Raw genomic sequence first — 17,661 nt, 5'->3', positions numbered from 1 at the left:
ACTTAGTAATCACTTAATCGTTAACTACAGTATACAGACTCAAGAAAGGCCGCTCGCTGAAAGAACAACATTCTTAAAACAGTAATTAAGCCAAAACTAGACAAAAAAAAAATCTATAAATTTAGCATTTAAAATAAATAAAAAAATCTTTGTAAATCTGTTCTACCCAGAACTCCTCGAGTGTCAGTTTTAAATTCTCAAATTCTGTAAAATAAAAAAACAATAAAATAAAATAAAAATCTCCCATTAAACACATTTTGCTATTCAATTATTAATCGGTTAACCCAAAATGAATCAACAGATCAGACACATTGTTTAACACCAGACTTTACTGATGTTATATCAAGCAGACGGATATCAGAAGTATTTTTGAGCTGCAGATGCATCCTTTATAACAAATGATCAAGCGTTCACTAACAGAGTGCTGTTGTTGCAATTTAGGCAATAAAACATTAATATTCTTATCTAAAAAAAGAATGTGCTTATTTGTATATTTTAAAGTGTTTATAATTTTGTATGAAAAGGCTTAAATGACCAATATGCAGAATGTGCACATTTTTAAAATCTGAATTAATTGTCAGAACGATTGATAGATTAATCAATAAGTAAAAGTTGCAGATCTGGTTCACAGTTGTTCCGAACTCATTCTATGTAGAGGGAATGATCCGAACTCTGTCAGATGTTCAGAGGACAGGATGTAGTTTTAGAACCTGGTCCAAATGGAAACGTCCAACTCTCCTGCTGTGTTCCAAAAAAAATACTAAATGATTTACCCTTGACTGACAGCATAAAAGAAATCTGTCATGTACCATCTTTACCCGTCAAATTCTAATCATATTAACATAGGCTATTCAGCCACATTTTTTGTGCAGTTTAGTTAATTTTCACCTAGTTGAACTGTGAATCCAGATCTCATCACACATAAAGTAGATCTAACTTTTTCTTTATAGTGACAAAAACCACTGACTGCAGCCCCAATAACTTATAATAAATGAAATTAAACTTCTTCAATTATGAGCTCTTCACCTGCTGGGGTCTGAACTCACAGCCTCACAAATTCTTCCTGATTCGCATCTGCAGAGAAATCTGCTGTAGTTCATCAGTCAGTTGGAACTGTCTGATCCAAACCGATCAATTGAACTCTACGAGCTTTTTACCCTGTGCGAGGTCCGGTGTGCGTTTTCACCAGGATTTTGTTTGTGGTTTCGCTTCCCCGAAACAGACAAATGTTACACCTGCCGCGATCCTGAGCGCCGCGATCCTCAGCGCCACGCTCCTCCTGGGCGCGGGAGGGTAACATCTTCCAGCTCCATTTGTTAAAACTGCAGGGTGAGTTAAGTTTAATTCTTCACAGAGGTGGAGTCGCGTCTGCATTGGTTTTGCAGCGCACTGTGCTTGTTACGGACTAATTAACTTCTGCAGGTTTATTTATTTCCTCAAGATGAACTGCCGGCTCCTATGTTTAGACTATAAATGGATTAACACAACACTGCATTCTCTTTGGTTTTCTCTGTTCTGTATGTTTGACAGAAATTAAACGTGTCATTTCAACCAAAGGTTTGGAATGCACTTCTGAACCAGACGCTCCAAAGTTTCCTGTCCATAACTCTGCAGCACGCTGTCAGCTCCCGGTCAGCAAGACGCATTTAGTTCAGTTTCCATGAGATGATATTCAGAAAGGATTTTTTATTGATTGATTTTAGTTGCCTCTGCGATTAACTCTTTGTGTAATGTCTCGAATCTCTGCCCGTGTGCGTCAGTTAAGGGTGTGAATTATAACCTGCCAAATGAAGGACGGGCTGCAAATTTGTCAGTCATTAAAAAATAAAAAACGGTCAAATACTGAAAATATTCCGTTAACACAACCCCTGTTGCTGACAGTAATTTATTAAATCCACTTTTCAGACTGGAAAAATAACCCTTAACAGTTTTATCGCCGTAACTACAGAACAGAAAATAACACATGTGGGAATGAAGAAGTGAAAACAGGGAAGGAGTCCTGACTGCTCTGTTTGGGTTTTGTAGTTGAGGATCAAATAGAGGCTTGTAAAGCTGAAATGACAGGATGAAGAGCCCTCTAATTCTTCTAACTGTGGAGTAAATGAGGAAACGGCACTTCCAACTAAATGCTGCCATGTGTATGAACATTAAACCTGAACACTAACGAGAAGTGAAGCGGCTTTACTTACAGTCTCACTGCAGGAGTGCTTTGATGACACATGGAAGTTTATGAGGTCCTCTCCGACAATGATGTATGAAACCCCATAACCATCATCTGCAACCTGGTGGGATACAAATCCTCCATTAGTGTGTTTTTGTTTCAGTTTTTCAGTGTTTTTCACTCTTCCTCCCTGTCTGGAAGCACAAAGTACAGTGTTGTCTTTATACAATTTATTCTTTTTTGCTGTTTCTTAAAAACAAACAGGATCAATCCGCAGTGGAGGTAGAAAAGATACCTGAGATGGATTCAGGCATTTTTAAAGAAGATAATTGCTATTTGTTATGCTTACATGCATATTTTGCTACTTTTATATAATTGTCATTGTTGCTTTGCACCATTTCTAAGCTATTTTAGTATATAGCAGTTACAGCACCATTTTTGCATTTCTAAGCTATTGAACCTTATGAGTCAAGTCTATTTCTATATCACATTTCAACAGCGAGGCAGTTCAAACTGTTTTACGTGATAAAAGGTTCATACAGTCTCCAATCTTGAAAGAAGCAATAAACATTTTGTCAAATGGAATCATCAAATGATCAAAATGATCATTTTGTTGAACCTATGGTGGTTCATGTTTTATATATTATGGATTATAAACAGCTCTAAACAGCTGGGTTTTTAGTCTAGATTTAAAGGAGTTCAGTGTTTCAGCTGTTTTTCCGTTTTCTGGAAGTTTGTTCCAGATTTGTGAAGTTGAATGCTGCTTCTCCATGTTTGGTTCTTGTTCTGGATGCAGAGCAGAACCAGAAGAGCTGAGAAGTTTGGAAAGTTTGGAAAGCATGTCTTTAATGTATTGTGGTGCTAAGCTTTCAGTGATTTATAAACTAACAGTATTTTAAAGTCTATTCTGTCAGTGGTGGACTGTAGAACTGGGTGATGTTCTCCGTCTTCCTGGTTTTAGTCAGAACACCAGCAGCAGCGTTCTGGATCAGCTGCAGCTAGAGGATTGATTTTTTTTAGGCAGACCTGCTACAGCAGGAATTAATGCAACTAAAGATAAACACATAAATGAGTGTCTCTAAATCTTACTGAAACATTAGTCCTCCACTCCTGGAAATGTTCTTCAGGTGACAGAAGGCCGACTTTGTAACTGTCTTTATGTGGCTCTGAATGTTCAGGTCAGAGTTTTGCTAGTTTCCAGCTGTAATAACTGAAGCTGAGCATTGACTCTGGATTATTCCTCTTTAGGTCCAAACATAATAACTTCAGTTTTGTTTCTATTCAGCCAGAGAAAGTTGTGGCACATCCCCACATTTATCTGTATTAAGCATCTGTTCTGTGATTGGATGGTTCTGAGTCACCTGCTGATATCATAATGTAGAGCTGTGTATCATCTGTTATGGTAGCTAATCATATGTCCTATTATAACCAGAACTAGTGGGAGCATATAGATATTGAATAAGAGGGGCCCTAGAATTGAACCTTGGGGTACACTACATGTGACTTTAGTCCACTTCTTTCAGAAGTTACCTGTTGACACAAAGACTGTAACCAGCTGAGTACTGGACCAGAGAGTCCTACGAAGTTGCTTCAATAATATGTCATGGTCCACAGCAGGGTTTCCCTCAGTTTATTATAGGCCTGGCGGCCCGCCATCCTTTACTAGCACCACCGCCAGGCTAAGCCTTTCTTGTTTATGTTTGTAGGAAAATAATAATAATAATAAAAAATAAAAAAATAAAAACTTTTTTTTCTTTCTCTTTTTAAGCTGGATTGCAAACTTCTGAGCGCTTCACTGGCGGAGCAGATTTATTCCTAAAATATATGTTTATAGAAGATAGATTTATAGTTTATGCATTTAAAGCCGGACCAATCACATCGCTGGCGCCTCATGCGCGTTGCTTCGCGTGTTGCAGTAGCTGGATTAAGTTTACCTCAGCGCTGATCCCGCGCACCTCCTGACACTCAAACAGGACACAGGCTGACCTGTATGGATATGTACATCAACCCCCTGTGAGGAATTATGATTCTTTCCAGAGTTTTTGATCAAGGTAGGACTTTAAACACCACTCTGATTAGCTCTGGTTGCAAAGCTTTACGTAAACTGCAGGAATAACTTGTAGTCGCACTTTCAGACGTACATTGAGCGAGTAGTGAGAATGATTTATATCTGTGAATAAAAAATTTTGTGCGGCTTTCCCATCTCAACATGCTGCCCAGCACCCGGCTCTGCCTGCGCTGATAAAAGTTTATTTATGTATTTCCAGTTGGCCGGTGTATTAGTTAAAGAACTAGTGCTACCTGATCATGCAGGTACAGTCTGGAGAGGAGCTTTCGCGCTCTCCTGTCTGTAACGCATCATGCTGATTTTATATTATTATTGTCAGTATTATTTTTCCAGTTACACAATGCATCAAATCGTATTGAATGCTTTGTCCACTTAGTCAGACAGAGTTAATATTTGAGGCCATGCGAAGATCTGAGAAACTCATCCCATAAGCTCGACCAACCAGAATAGTTTCTATGACTCTGATTAAAACTTCAACAGACACAAAATGAAAGAGCTACTAAAGCCACATTAGCGACATTTAATTAAATCTCCCATTTATTGCGCATCTCTGCGTAGTGCAGCAGATTACTTCATCATGCAGGGCTGGTCCAAGGCTGTATGAGGCCTTGAGCAGAATTTGATGTAGGGGCCCCTTTTGTTGCTAAAACATCAGCACCGCTAACAAATGTGTTGGATTTAATCTGAGAGAGGGGGAGTAGTTTAATTGGGCAACCTAAAAGGTAATCAGTTATAATTGCAGTTTATTAAATTGTATTTGTGAATAAACAGAGCTCAAACTCAAAGATTAAACTCACAGCATCAGATTGTAGCTATGGTAACAAAACAATCTTACTATGGATATTGTTCTCTGGACTTTTACAAAGTAAACTTGCCAGCTCCTTAAAATCTTACACTTAGATGTTAAACAATTTAAAATATTTTAATTTATGTATGCTGAAATTGAATCAAATTTAGCAGCATTGATCATCTCAATAAACAAGTGTTACATTCATGTATCTGTGGTCTGTGTTAAAATATTAGCATTTATGGGACCCCTGAAGCCCTGGGGGGCCTGATGGAGCTGCTGACTTAATTTGGATTAAACAAAAGTGCAAATAATTGATATTCATTTTAATTGTATATTTTGATTTGTTGTTTTTAAGACTAGTTGTGGGTTTAAGTAGTGTTTCACTGGCAATGTTTTACCATAACGTATAATTGCTGAGTGATATTTTTAAATTTCCTGTCACCTTAACATTTTTTAATACAAAAGACCAGTATTCATATGGATCTGTACTGGGGCTAAATAGAGTATCTGTAGAGATTCAAAGTGACAGTTAGTTGAAGGAGTGTTTGTGCTTACAGGTCCAAATCCTCCTCCAAGTGAAATGTAGTCTGGGTTGTTCTTCAGATCAAACAGCTCCAGCTGCTGGACCGGGGTCTGACTGGTGGAGAGGCGCCAAGGTTCTGACAGAACCTGGACCACAGATGTGGTGGGAGAAATGCTTTGTTATTGTTTGGTGAGTCACACAAGCATGAGAACTCAATTCTGGTTCATGGATATTTCCAGAATGTTGGAGCTTTTGCTTAAAAATTCAGTTGAAGTAAAATAAAGAAAATCAAATTCCTTAAAGACGGTATTCTAAAAAAGGAGGTCAAAGTTTGACATGATGTAAGACTCCTTTTTTTAAATCACACTACAACCACCAACCTCAACGTAATGTCTAACATTTAACAAATGGTTAAAACGTTCAAGAAATATTGATTGTAACAAATAAGTACCTTGTGCAAAAAAGGCGAATCTACTCCTAAGTATTTAGAGACGACATAGAGGCAGAAGAGGTGTCTGTCTATCCCAGCTCCGGTCATGGCCATCCGATAAAGGTTCTGGTGTTTCTCTGAAGCCAGTCTGAAAAGACGTCTGCACTCCTCCTCCGTCTGTTCAAACATTTAACATTTCATAATTAAAAGGCTAAGATACAGTTTTACAGTAGAAAGACAATTCTAATTACTACAAAAGAAGATTAGGACCACTGAAAAAAAAGAAAAAAATTCTGACTTTTTTTTCTCAGAATTCTGACTTTAATGTCTGAATTCTGAGAAAAATAATAAATCAGCAGCTACTAACATGAACTGTTTAAACAGTTTGCGTAGAAGCCTCGGAAGTCAAAATACTTACTTGTCCACTCTCCAGAGCTCGGACAAAGGCACAACTGTCTTTGGAGCAAGACCTCACCGTTTCTGTGCGGCCCTCCCTGAACAGACGGGTCATAGACGCCTCGTACGTCAGGCAGAAACCACCACGGTCCTGGAGACAAGAGTTGAGTTTGGTTAAAAAAAAAAAAACGTCTGAAACACAATCCGTAAATACCGTATTTTCCTCACTATAAGGCGCACCTAAAAACCTTCAATTTCCTCAAAAGTCAACAGTGAGCCTTATAATCCAGTGCGCCTTATATATGGACCAATATTGAGCCACAACAGGTCTAGCAGCTACGGTAAGAAGCTGCCGACTTCATTTTCGCCCGTAGAAGAAGCGCGCGGTGTATGCTGGGATAGTTGTCAGAACACTGGTTTGTTAATAAAGTTTGACTGACCTATCTACCTATCGACTGTCTAGAATCAGGTCGTCTGCAGGTCATTTAGCACCACGTTCTCCACAAACATGCTGTGCGCGAACGGAGAAGGGTGACCATCATCTGGCCACGCCCCGGCCCAGTCACGGAAGGTTCTCCTCGCCAACCGGAGTCGGACTGTTTTGTTGACATTCCAAACAAAACAGTGCAGCAACAGTGCAAAATTTAGTGCAGCTACATCTAGTGCAGTGTTTTTCAACCATTTTTGAGTCGAGGTACACTGTTTTAATTAAAAAAATTCCGAGGCACACCACCAACCAAAAATGTAAACAAAGATATTCTGTAGCCGCCTATATATAGTCATTCTTATCAAAGTCTCTCGAATAGGAATCAAATAAACACAAAAATGTATTTTTATCACATTTTACATTTGTTATTTCAAATTGCACTTAACATGTCCACTTCAAAAATACCCCTGAACAGCCACAACACTGTGGTGTTAAATTTAAAGAAGTTGTAGAAAACGTCAGTGTTTTACAAACTAATCCACAAGCATCTTTTAGCCAGAATACAGAAAATAATTCTTATTCTGAAAGAAGCAATAATATTTGGGAAACATTTCACTTCATATTCACTGTTACAATATGAAGAGTTGCATGTACAAAATTTCAATATCTGTGTATTTTACCCACCTGGTGTGAAACCTGTGCATGTTTGGATGAAAACAGCTGATTTCCTGGCAGAAATTGAAGACAAAACTCTTCCTCCACATCTCAGTCTCTCTCTGTTTTTAGTTTTTATAGTAACCAGGCTTCAGAAGCTCACTTCACACAGACATGTTGTGGGAAATGGACTCATGTTCTTTCCAACTACTGCTGAGCTTCACTGTCTTTTCCATCACTGTAATCAGTCTTTCTAGATACGATGCTCTCACCGCTACCTGTAACATTCAGCATCACTAATTCTCGTTTTAATGTAAAATGTTCTGTACCTACTGCCATCTAGTGGTAAGAAAATTACATGATTACGACGCTGCTACTACTACAGCAGCCACTCGAAGATGACATTATTTGCAGACAATTCATTTTCAAAAAATCTTTTAAAACCAATTACCGTATTTTTCGGACTATAGAGCGCACCATACTAGCACCCTCAATTTAAAAAATAAAATAAAAACTGGAAGCTGCTCTCGGTTTTCCATAAGGACCCAGCAGAGGGCAGCAGAGGGCGGCGTCCTAATAAATCTGCTGCATATATTAAGGACGCAGCACTCCGTCTCCAAAGCCGAACCATGGTTTCGTTCACACCGAGCTTAATTGCAGCGGCTCTATTTCCCTCCTGTAGTGCCAGATCGACAACCCTCAACTTAAAAGCTGCATGATATGAGTTTGAAAACATTTCTCCGTCGTGCCTGCTGCTAGCATGTGGCTGTTCTAAATGAAAATTAGCCGTTCTTCTTTGATTTACAATTTTGACTTCTAATGATTCACTTCCTGCTAGAGAGCCCCCTGGTGGTTGAAGAAAAATCCACAGAAAAGCCACAGCGGGCTACAATACGCATGGTTCAAAGCTTAGGAAAAAAGTAGCAGCTTATAGTCCGGAAAATACGGTACCGTAGTGAAATTGAATAATTTCCACGGCACACCTGACGATCACTCACGGCACACTAGTGTGCCGCGGAACAGTGGTTGAAAAACACTGATCTAGTGGATGCATAACGTACCTCCAGCCTCTACTGTAGCATCTATTCTATGAGCCTTATAATGCAGTGCGCCTTATATATATAAAAAAGTTTTAAAATAGGCCATTCATTGAAGGTGCGCCTTATAATTCAAAATGGGAACATTATAGTGCGGAAAATACGGTACAACTGTGTTCTAGCTCAATTATCTTTATTTGAGCCCACAGATGCAGAATTCAGGAGAATGTTTTTGTTGGGTTTTGGTTTTAACAGAGTCTCTCTATTGTTCTGGGAGACACGTTGGCATGTATTACTGAAGGATCAGCATATTAATGTTGGGTCTCCCACTTCTATTTTAATTTTGGATAGCACTCAGTAAATATCAGACTAACTGGCTAAATTCCTGGATGTAGCTGCAGAACATGAATTTCAAATAAAGTGGTTTTGACGGTTACCCTGTAGTAGGCAAGCTGCAGGCTGAGCTGGATGAACGCATCGGGGCTGATCCGGCACTTCTTGATCCGACCCTTTCCGAAATCCCTGAAGGGGAAGACGTGGCAGTCCACATCGTCAGCCAAAGCCTGGGCCACCGCCAGGGAGCTGCAGACCTGAGTCTGGACCTGACAGATGGAAGGAGAAAGATCAAGATGGGCCTTAATGAAATCAAGTACTCAATGCTGACAGAACTGTAAGGGAATGAAGTTGACATGTTCAGTTGTGAGAGCACAGAGATGTGAGTGTAAGTATTTATGTCCTGTTAAAACCAAAGTAAATACGTTTGAATTACCTTCATGCACGCTAAGCTTAAAGGACTTTCTTAAAGTTTTTTTTTGGACTTTAGAAGCAGAAGCTTGGATGACACTAAGGGATTTTGTGGGAGATCGAAGCAAAAAGGTTTTGACAGGATTCCATCCACTGTCAGACTTGAAGTGCGACATTTTCTTTCTACATTTTCACTGCAAAAACACACAAAGTCTTACGAAGTATCTTAAAATAAAATTAGGAGCTTGTTCCACTGGCAGATTATTTCACTTATAACAAGATACGTTATAAGTGAAATAATCTGCCAATGGAACTAGAAAGTTTTTACCAGATTTAATGAATTATTGATTTAAAACAAGCTTCTAAATCTTGCTGATAAGTTCCTTGCAAGTTAGTTTTGTCTAATTTCAAGTGGACTAGGATATTTTCACTAGAAACTAGACCAAAAATAGCTGGTAAGATTTTGTGCTATTGCAGTATTATTCTGGAAACCAAAAATCCAGTTGTTTAGAAATCAGTTAAAATGTTTCCATTTTGAATTTCTGAATGATTTTGCTTTTAATCAGTAAGTAGAAAGGCAAAAAAGCCAACATGTTCTTATTAGCAACATGTTGAAATTAACATGATTTGGCAAATTATGATACCCAGAAAAATCAAGATTATTTTACATTCCCAATTCTCTTTTCATTATTACTTATCTATCTTATCTATGGATAAAACCTAAGTTTGTACTTTTGAAGAGACATTTAAAAAAATTTTAAAGTCAAAAGCTGAAAATGTTACTTTAGGGAATTGTGCTAAGTCCTGTTTGAAGTTTGCCATAAGCCATGCAGAGAGCATAAACAGCACACATGTATGACGCTTTGCATGTTTTATATCCACGGTACAACTATGTGCTACTTTGTGTTTCTGTGCCACATAAAATCAGAATACAATAAATAGAAATTTGTGGTTTGTAACATCGTCAGCCATGTTACAAATCTGACACAAAGAGCAGATACCTCTGGAGAGATTTCCCACACCAGCCTCTGAGGCAGCGGCAGCGAAAGATCCACCTCTCCTTTACAGTGTCCTTCTTCAGTGTAGCCCAGCTGGAAGGCGTCTGTAGCCAGAGTGTACTGGGAAAGAGAAACACAAAAACTGTGACATCTAGATGAGCAAAGTAGCTTTAATCCGGAGACACAACAGTTTTGACTCTGAGCATCAAACTTCATCCTACATAACCAACACAATGGCGATGTGTTTATTCTAAACAAAACACACAATGACAATGTTACAAATGTAGTTTCTTGTTACATAGCTCCAATCATCTTAAGCCGCTCCCATGCAGAAAACCCTTCCCAGAATGCCACAGCTGTGACAGACGTGCGTACCTCCCACAGATGGGCCACTGTCGGCGCATCGGCCCAGGAGTGCTCTGCGTTCAGGCCGCTCTTCCCGTTTTTGTAGATTACGATGGAGAAGGATTTATCAAACCACCTAGCAGAGGAAATGAAAAAGTAAAAGGAGAAAAATGCTAAACTCCAACTTGTCCACAGAATCTATGTCCAAGACAAATATATGTATGCTTAAATGGATGAACTTGGTGCGCAAAGGTGAAGAGCATGGAAAGCTTGGCTCAGACTGTTACGGTGTGAGCAGGGAATTGTGGGATTTGTAGTTTTTTCTTTTTTGCATTATGCAATAAACAAAGGAGGAATAATATAGATCAAATTTAATCTTGCAGACCAAATAAAGTTCCATCCAGAATGCTAACTTTTTACATGGCTGCCCCTAAAAAATCTACAGTGAACCAGTATAAACAATAAATCAATTACATTAGTAAAATTAAAACAAGATCAATAATTTCTATTTGCATGATTTGTCATTTTTCTATTTTCTTTCTTTCAACTGGATGACTGAAGTCTCCAGTCTGGTGCTTTGGTATAAAAAAGCTCTTTTTTTTGTTTACAGGGAATTCATAATTCATTTTATTTGTTTTTTCTGTTGTTTATTTGTTTTGGATATTTAAAATGCCAACGTTAAATATTTGTGAGAAATTAAGGTTTATTGATCTTTGGGGAGAGGGAAGTCTGGGCCTCCATTCTGAAGCTGAGGCCCCCGCGACCCGACCCCGGATAAGCGGAAGAAAATGGATGGATGGATGGATGGATGGATGGATGGATGGATGGATGGATGGATGGATGGATGGATTGATGGATGGATGGATGGATGGATGGATGATCTTTGAGAATGTGTTCTTGCATTACTATGCCATCACCATTATAATTCTTAAAAACAATCTCAAAACAACAATATTATTATTTATCACAACAACTTCAGAGACAATTTAACATCTAGCAACATTTTTTCAAAGTGACAGGTCTTTTCCTCCGTCTGGGCCTGGGACGTGATTAACCTGGATGTATTTACAACTTTTAAATATTTAAGATTAACTTGATAAAATAAATTTTTTCTGATGTTTAGATTCGACCAGTCACTGCAGTCCAGTGATAGCAGAGAAATGATCCAATGAAATTCAATAAAACTACAGATTTCTTGACCAAGTTACTGTAATAAAAAAATGTCATCATTCACGGAAATTATTTTATTTAGAAAAACTGTAAGATTCACCTAAAAATGTTGAGCTGTAAGCTTGGTATTGTAAGTATTATTATAAATGTTGATAAAATCCTTAGAAATTCAAGAATCCACTTCATGAGAAACATGGATAAACCTAAGCTCATTAATATGACCCACTATTATTATTATTATTATTATTATTATTATTGGGAATGCTTTAAAAAGAATGTTGGCTCGATGACTATTTCCCTGTTGGGTCTCACCTGTCGTAACATTTGCCATGGAGCAAAGACTTGGCGTAGCGATCCAGGTTCCCCGCCGGGTCGTCTCCCTTCATGCCCTGCTCTTCGTCGTCCAGCGTGATGAAGAACGCCGCCTTCTCGATGGCGTCCAGAGACTTCTTATTGAGGCCCGATCTGAAGAACTGCTGCCGCATCTGAGCCCAGGGGATCCTTGGAGTGGAGACACACACCTTATAGTCACTGAGAAGTTGTTTGAATCCCTGGTTCACACACTCATAGGGTACAAGTAGGGTTGAAATGATTAATTGTGAGGAATTGATTCTTGAAATAATCGCCTACTATTTTAGTAATCGATTCATTGTTAACTGGTTATAGAGACTTAAAATAGGTCACTTGCTAAAAGAACAACACGCTCAGAGCAGTAATGAAGCCAAACCAGTGCAAAAAAAATATTAATTTTGCCTTTAAGAAAAAAAATTATGTTCAAATTCTGTAAACAAATCTTTTTCTTAATCCAATTATTAATCGGTTAATACAAAACTAGTCAACAGATCTTCTGATGTACTGATGATTTTCTCATGTTGATGTTAGAAGGACTTTTTTAGCTGAGGATTCCTCCTCTGTTTCAAATAATAAGGCGTTCACTAAAGGACTGCTGGTATTGAATATTTATTATTTAAAAAATTAATTTATTTGTTGATTTGCAACTTTTACTGCATTTCTAATATTATATAAAGTCTTAAATGGAAAAGCTGCAGAATGTGCAATTTCTTTTATCCGATTAAACAATTAATCAATAGATTAATTGATAAGTGAAATAATTATCTGTTGCAGCACTATCTGCAAGAACTCAATGCAGACACGGAAGTGCAATTGAGTCCTAAAAAATAATAAAAGTTCCCAAATGCATTATCAAAACATGAACAAAAAACAAAAGGAACTATTCTGTGTATTCTTTGTAACTTGATAGAGGAGTCAGTTAAACCCAGATGAATCAAACTTGTGGTGAAACTCTGACAGATGTCGCAGATAGTGGCTACCTGTCTCCAGCTGTCAGAGCTCCCAGTTTCTCTTCTCCAGGAAACGGTGGTGAAGAGTCGTCCAGGATTCTCTGTATCTGGTATTCGATCTCTCTGGGAGACAGCAGCCGGCCCGCCCGGTACACCCACAGCCGGAAATAACGCCCCCGGTGGTACACCGCCACAAACTCGCTGTCCTGCCAATGCTGGAGTACATCTGGAAGAAATAAGAAATATTAATTTCCTGATTTTTTTTCTCTGTATGTCTGTAGAAGGGAAGGCTCAGCATGCAGAGTTTCTTACCAGTCTCGACTCCTGGTGTTCGCGTGGTGTTGAACATCCGCTCACACTGAGCTGCACACAGAGGGATCACGGTGCCCGGAACACGACTCTGAAACAGAATCACACAAGCATCCTTTATTATTTATGAATCTATGCTTCTCTCGCTTTAAGTCTTTAAGTGACGTTTCCTGAAACCCGCGATAAGGGTAAGCGCACAATAAAATCGCATATCTTAAAAGTCTCAAGTCTGTCACACTTCTAACCACACCTGAGTACTGACAACACTCTTCGTTGTGGAAGTTGTTACTGCTAGAGGAAGACAGATATCAAAAAGATATCAGAAGATATTTAAAGTAAACAGTATTTTCTCCAGATAATAACTTCATTTAGGCTGAAACACAGTTATATTTTGGAGGATGATTGTTATTTCTACCTTTATTTCATCCTTTTGAGGTTTTGGTTCTTAACTTTTTGATGTTTGACGTCAATTTGGCGTCAGTGCTGGAGACACTCTGTTTTTACCTTTTGAGCTGTCAGTGTCTGTCTGTTACAGAAAACACTGGATTTGGAAATGTTGGCATCCTTTCAGATAACAGTTAAGATGAGGGTTTCCATTCTCTGAAAAAAACACACCAACGGCTGCTGTGTGTTAAAGCTTGTAATGCTTCACTGATGATGTTAAAAACTGATCTTTTTTTATGTGTTAAATGAGTAAAATCTTGTTTTACAGCACCTTCTGGCTTCTCATGGCATGATTTTGTCATGCCATGACAAAATCCTAAACCTCTAATAGAAACAATGATTTCAAAACCTCATCCTTTTTATGGCAGCTTGAGGGCTAAAATAAACCTTCTTAAATTAGAATATATAAAAAGAAATCTGACTAGTCAAACCTATGACATGTGAAAGCTGTAAATAAAACCCACAAATAAGCCACTTCCTGCTTATTAGCAGTGTGTAGCTCCTCACCGGTGTGAGCTCCTCTCTGTTTACTTTGCGTCGGTAGAGCATGAGAGCAGTGATGGTGTTTCCAGCTCGCGCCGCCTGAACTGATGTTGGCGTCACATACAGGAAGTCCTGCAGCAAATGAGCAAGAAAGATTATGATTATGATTTATCTAATTGATTTACAATTTAAAATAAACATGTCACATGTGGATATGAACAATGGTTTTGAATGAAAAGGCATTGTATTTTGCCTATTTGTATAAGGATCTAAGCATAATCAGCCATCCATATAAGTAAACATTGCCAAACAAAACAGGCAATGTGGGAAAAATAAAATAACAAAAATAAGATTATATATTATCTTTGTAATGTTACAACTAGGGGTGAAAGTAGTTTTATATACAGTATATATAAGAAATCTGACTAGTCAAACCTATGACATGTGAAAGCTGTCATAGGTTTCACATTTCATGTGAAACCTATGACATGAACTATATAGAAAAAAAATAGTTTAATGCTCTCTGGCATCTTGCTTTGAGCTCAGAGTCTGAGAGGCTTTTCCTCTATCAAACAATTTTTTTTGCCTCTTTATATATATATATATAGCAGCGGTTCTTAACCTTTTTTGAGGTACCGAACCCCCCAGTTGCATATGCGCATTCACCGAACCCTTCTTATTCTATTAACTGATTAAGTCATGTTTTAGATTGTTCTTGAAAAACTAATCAGTCACGGCTGATTAGTGGGTGCACTCACGGCTGAACAGTGAACCCATTGATTCTTCACAGCAGACAGCCACTCCCCTCTCATGCAGGTACTACGTACCCCCGCTACATCTTTTACCCGACCGTACCAGCCTACTTTCACCCCTGGATGCAACACTCAATTTCGTCAATATACTTCATCCCACCTTGACAATATATAAAAGATTATTTTTGTAAAAGTAAAAATTTATCTTGATTTTCTTTAGGCAGATTGTTCCATAAACAGAAACGTAATGTTCCATTTCTTTAGTTCTGACTTCAGCTTTTTCTTTTTTTTTATCCTCTCAAACTAGAAATTACATCTCTTTGGAAATGTGCTGGTGATATACTGGTATTATAAACATACATTGCATAATGTAACAGCTATAAGTGCAAACAGAGACAGAGTGATGGATGAGTTCTTACCATGCCATAGTAATTACTGTTGACCATTATTGGCCCTCGACTCCTCAAGTAGACGTATTCCTCCCACCAGTCGCTCACCTGAAACCCAAACAGAACAGCTGCTAATTTACTTCTTCTTTCCAGTTCCAACAGAACAGAACAAAATAAACCAAGCAAGCTCTTTGTTTATCTTATCCAACCACAGTGAACCCTCGCTATAACGCGGTTCGGTAACACTTTATTTGAAGGGGAGTGAATAAGACTGACATAACACCTGTCATGAACATGAATAAACCTTCATGAATATTTAGGACTGTTGTCATAAAGCGTCATTAGGTAAATTATGACACTTTTAATACAAAGTTGACATTATTCAAAATGTCTTTGTTATGACAACTTGACATTAACCAAGAAATCATTACTGATATAAATTTGTTATAAAAGTATTACCGATTGCACTTTAAAAATTTGGTAACTTTTATTATTAAAGGTAAAGTTTAAGCAGCAATTAATAGTCTGTTAAGGGCCTTGTTGGCCCCCGGTTCTAGATGGGGCCAAACAGGGTACCAAAGAAGTTATACTAAATAAATGTCTTATGTTAATACTCAGTGGTGGATTTTGTTTAACCTTCACAATTTTACTTTAACAATGAATTAAAAATTATAGTGCTGCACTTTTAGCTGCTGTATGGAGATAGGATCACACTTCCATCTGCCAGGGATCTGCAGCCTGAATCTCTGAAGAATCAAGTGGCTCTTTGGCTGACTTATTATATCAAATGATGAAATATTGCTCTGTTTTTTTTTTGTTGTTTCATTCTTTTTCAAGTGTTGCCATGAAAAAATACTGACTAACCTGGCCCCTGTGGTAAATCTGGTCTAGAACCAGCCTCCAAACCTAACTCCTTATTATATAAATATTTTGGTAATACTCTGTAAAATATCAGGATGTTCACATAACTTTTTATACTCTAAGTTGTCTGAAAACACATTTTGAAAATTAAATCAGGTTTTATGATCAGTTACTCAGTGGTTTACCAAATACTTTGTACACTTGCTTAATTAAACATATATAAAGTATACTACTCTGATTGGAGTACAGTTCTGGGAAACTCTAAGTGCCTCTATGCATGAACGATTGCTCTATGAATCACTTTTTAAAGACAAAATACACTGCCATAAAATATTGTCCATCACTGCAGCGGACATCCCGCCTCATGAGAGTAGGATGATGCGCCGTGGTGGGCGTTCCTTATTTTGATTTCTGAAAGGTGGCAACCCTAATTGTGAGAAATGTCTCAAACTGTCACACATAGAAAAAAATTGAGCGAGAAACGGCCAGCAAATGAAACAAGTTCATTAAGCTTTATTTTTCATATTTAATCAGTGAAGGAATCTACTTACATAGTTGGTGGCCCACAGAGCTTTGAGTTTTAGGTAGCGCTGCAGTCGGTGTCCAAGGGTCGACTCAAACTCATTGGCCAACTTAGTCATTTGCTGAAACTCTGAATCCGTCAGCAGAGGGCGCACTGACTCTAGATACTAGAGACAAACAGGGAGTGACAAAAGGGAAGCAAGGACGGGTAATCCAGAGGTGTCTGTGTGTATTAGAGCTGTTTTATTATACATATATCTGTCCCTTAAACCTTTTCATACATATATCTGTCCCTTAAACCTTTTCAAGCTTTTAATTGTTTCAATTTCTTGAGATTTTTAGTTGTACAGAAACAAAAAGTGAAAGGAAAGACTTTTTTTTAAAATAAATTTTAAACATATTTAAAAATTCAAACATATTGAAAGTGTGAATTTCCTTCAGAAGTTACCTAATATGTAAAAATAATGTGATTCAGATGTTCTGTGAAGGTTTGTCAGAGAACAGTAGTAAACAAGCAGCTTGATGAAGACTCAACAGTGGGAAGAATGTAACAAATGCAAAACTTACACAGACATGGCTGTTTGCAGAAACTGACAGGAGAGCACTAATCAGAGAAGAACATAGAACAGATGAAGAAGAATTACCCTGCTCAGAGTGTCTTGTATGCCAGGAACTGGGAGATGAGGGAGGGAGGTTTGATAGCTGTACAGCAAAGGCTTCTTTCTTGAAAATAAACTCATTAGAGTCTGAGAAGAACAAAAAAAAAGACCTTTGTGTCATTTTCAGAAAGTTTACAGATGATAATAACAGTTTTTTAAAACAGATTTTAAATGAAAATTCACTCAGATTTAATAAAT

At 37.9% G+C, this 17,661-nt stretch overlaps 1 protein-coding gene and 1 long non-coding RNA gene across 2 annotated transcripts in view; both read right to left on the bottom strand.

Moving 5' to 3' along the window:
- Positions 1-17,661, bottom strand: part of LOC108166503 (uncharacterized) — a 123,871-nt gene that overhangs the window by 41,608 nt on the left and 64,602 nt on the right. The window lies entirely within an intron of this gene.
- cpt1a2b (carnitine palmitoyltransferase 1A2b) overlaps positions 1-17,661 on the bottom strand; it is a 33,246-nt gene that overhangs the window by 4,959 nt on the left and 10,626 nt on the right. The window contains exons 5-18 of the mRNA XM_008415266.3: positions 17,449-17,550; positions 16,834-16,971; positions 15,452-15,529; positions 14,305-14,412; positions 13,357-13,444; positions 13,075-13,270; positions 12,056-12,244; positions 10,604-10,709; positions 10,232-10,348; positions 8,924-9,088; positions 6,391-6,519; positions 5,994-6,149; positions 5,575-5,688; positions 2,190-2,282 (exon numbers count right to left, since the gene is read on the bottom strand). Coding sequence (XP_008413488.1) covers positions 2,190-2,282; positions 5,575-5,688; positions 5,994-6,149; positions 6,391-6,519; positions 8,924-9,088; positions 10,232-10,348; positions 10,604-10,709; positions 12,056-12,244; positions 13,075-13,270; positions 13,357-13,444; positions 14,305-14,412; positions 15,452-15,529; positions 16,834-16,971; positions 17,449-17,550 — 1,779 coding nt within the window. The remainder of the gene's footprint in view (positions 1-2,189; positions 2,283-5,574; positions 5,689-5,993; positions 6,150-6,390; positions 6,520-8,923; positions 9,089-10,231; positions 10,349-10,603; positions 10,710-12,055; positions 12,245-13,074; positions 13,271-13,356; positions 13,445-14,304; positions 14,413-15,451; positions 15,530-16,833; positions 16,972-17,448; positions 17,551-17,661) is intronic.

The sequence above is a fragment of the Poecilia reticulata genome, chromosome 8, assembly GCF_904066995.2.
Source record: "Poecilia reticulata chromosome 8, P_reticulata-male-v2, whole genome shotgun sequence".
Classification (NCBI taxonomy): domain Eukaryota; kingdom Metazoa; phylum Chordata; class Actinopteri; order Cyprinodontiformes; family Poeciliidae; genus Poecilia; species Poecilia reticulata.
Note: the sequence above shows the minus strand (reverse complement) of the source record. Positions and strands in the feature narration are given on the sequence as shown.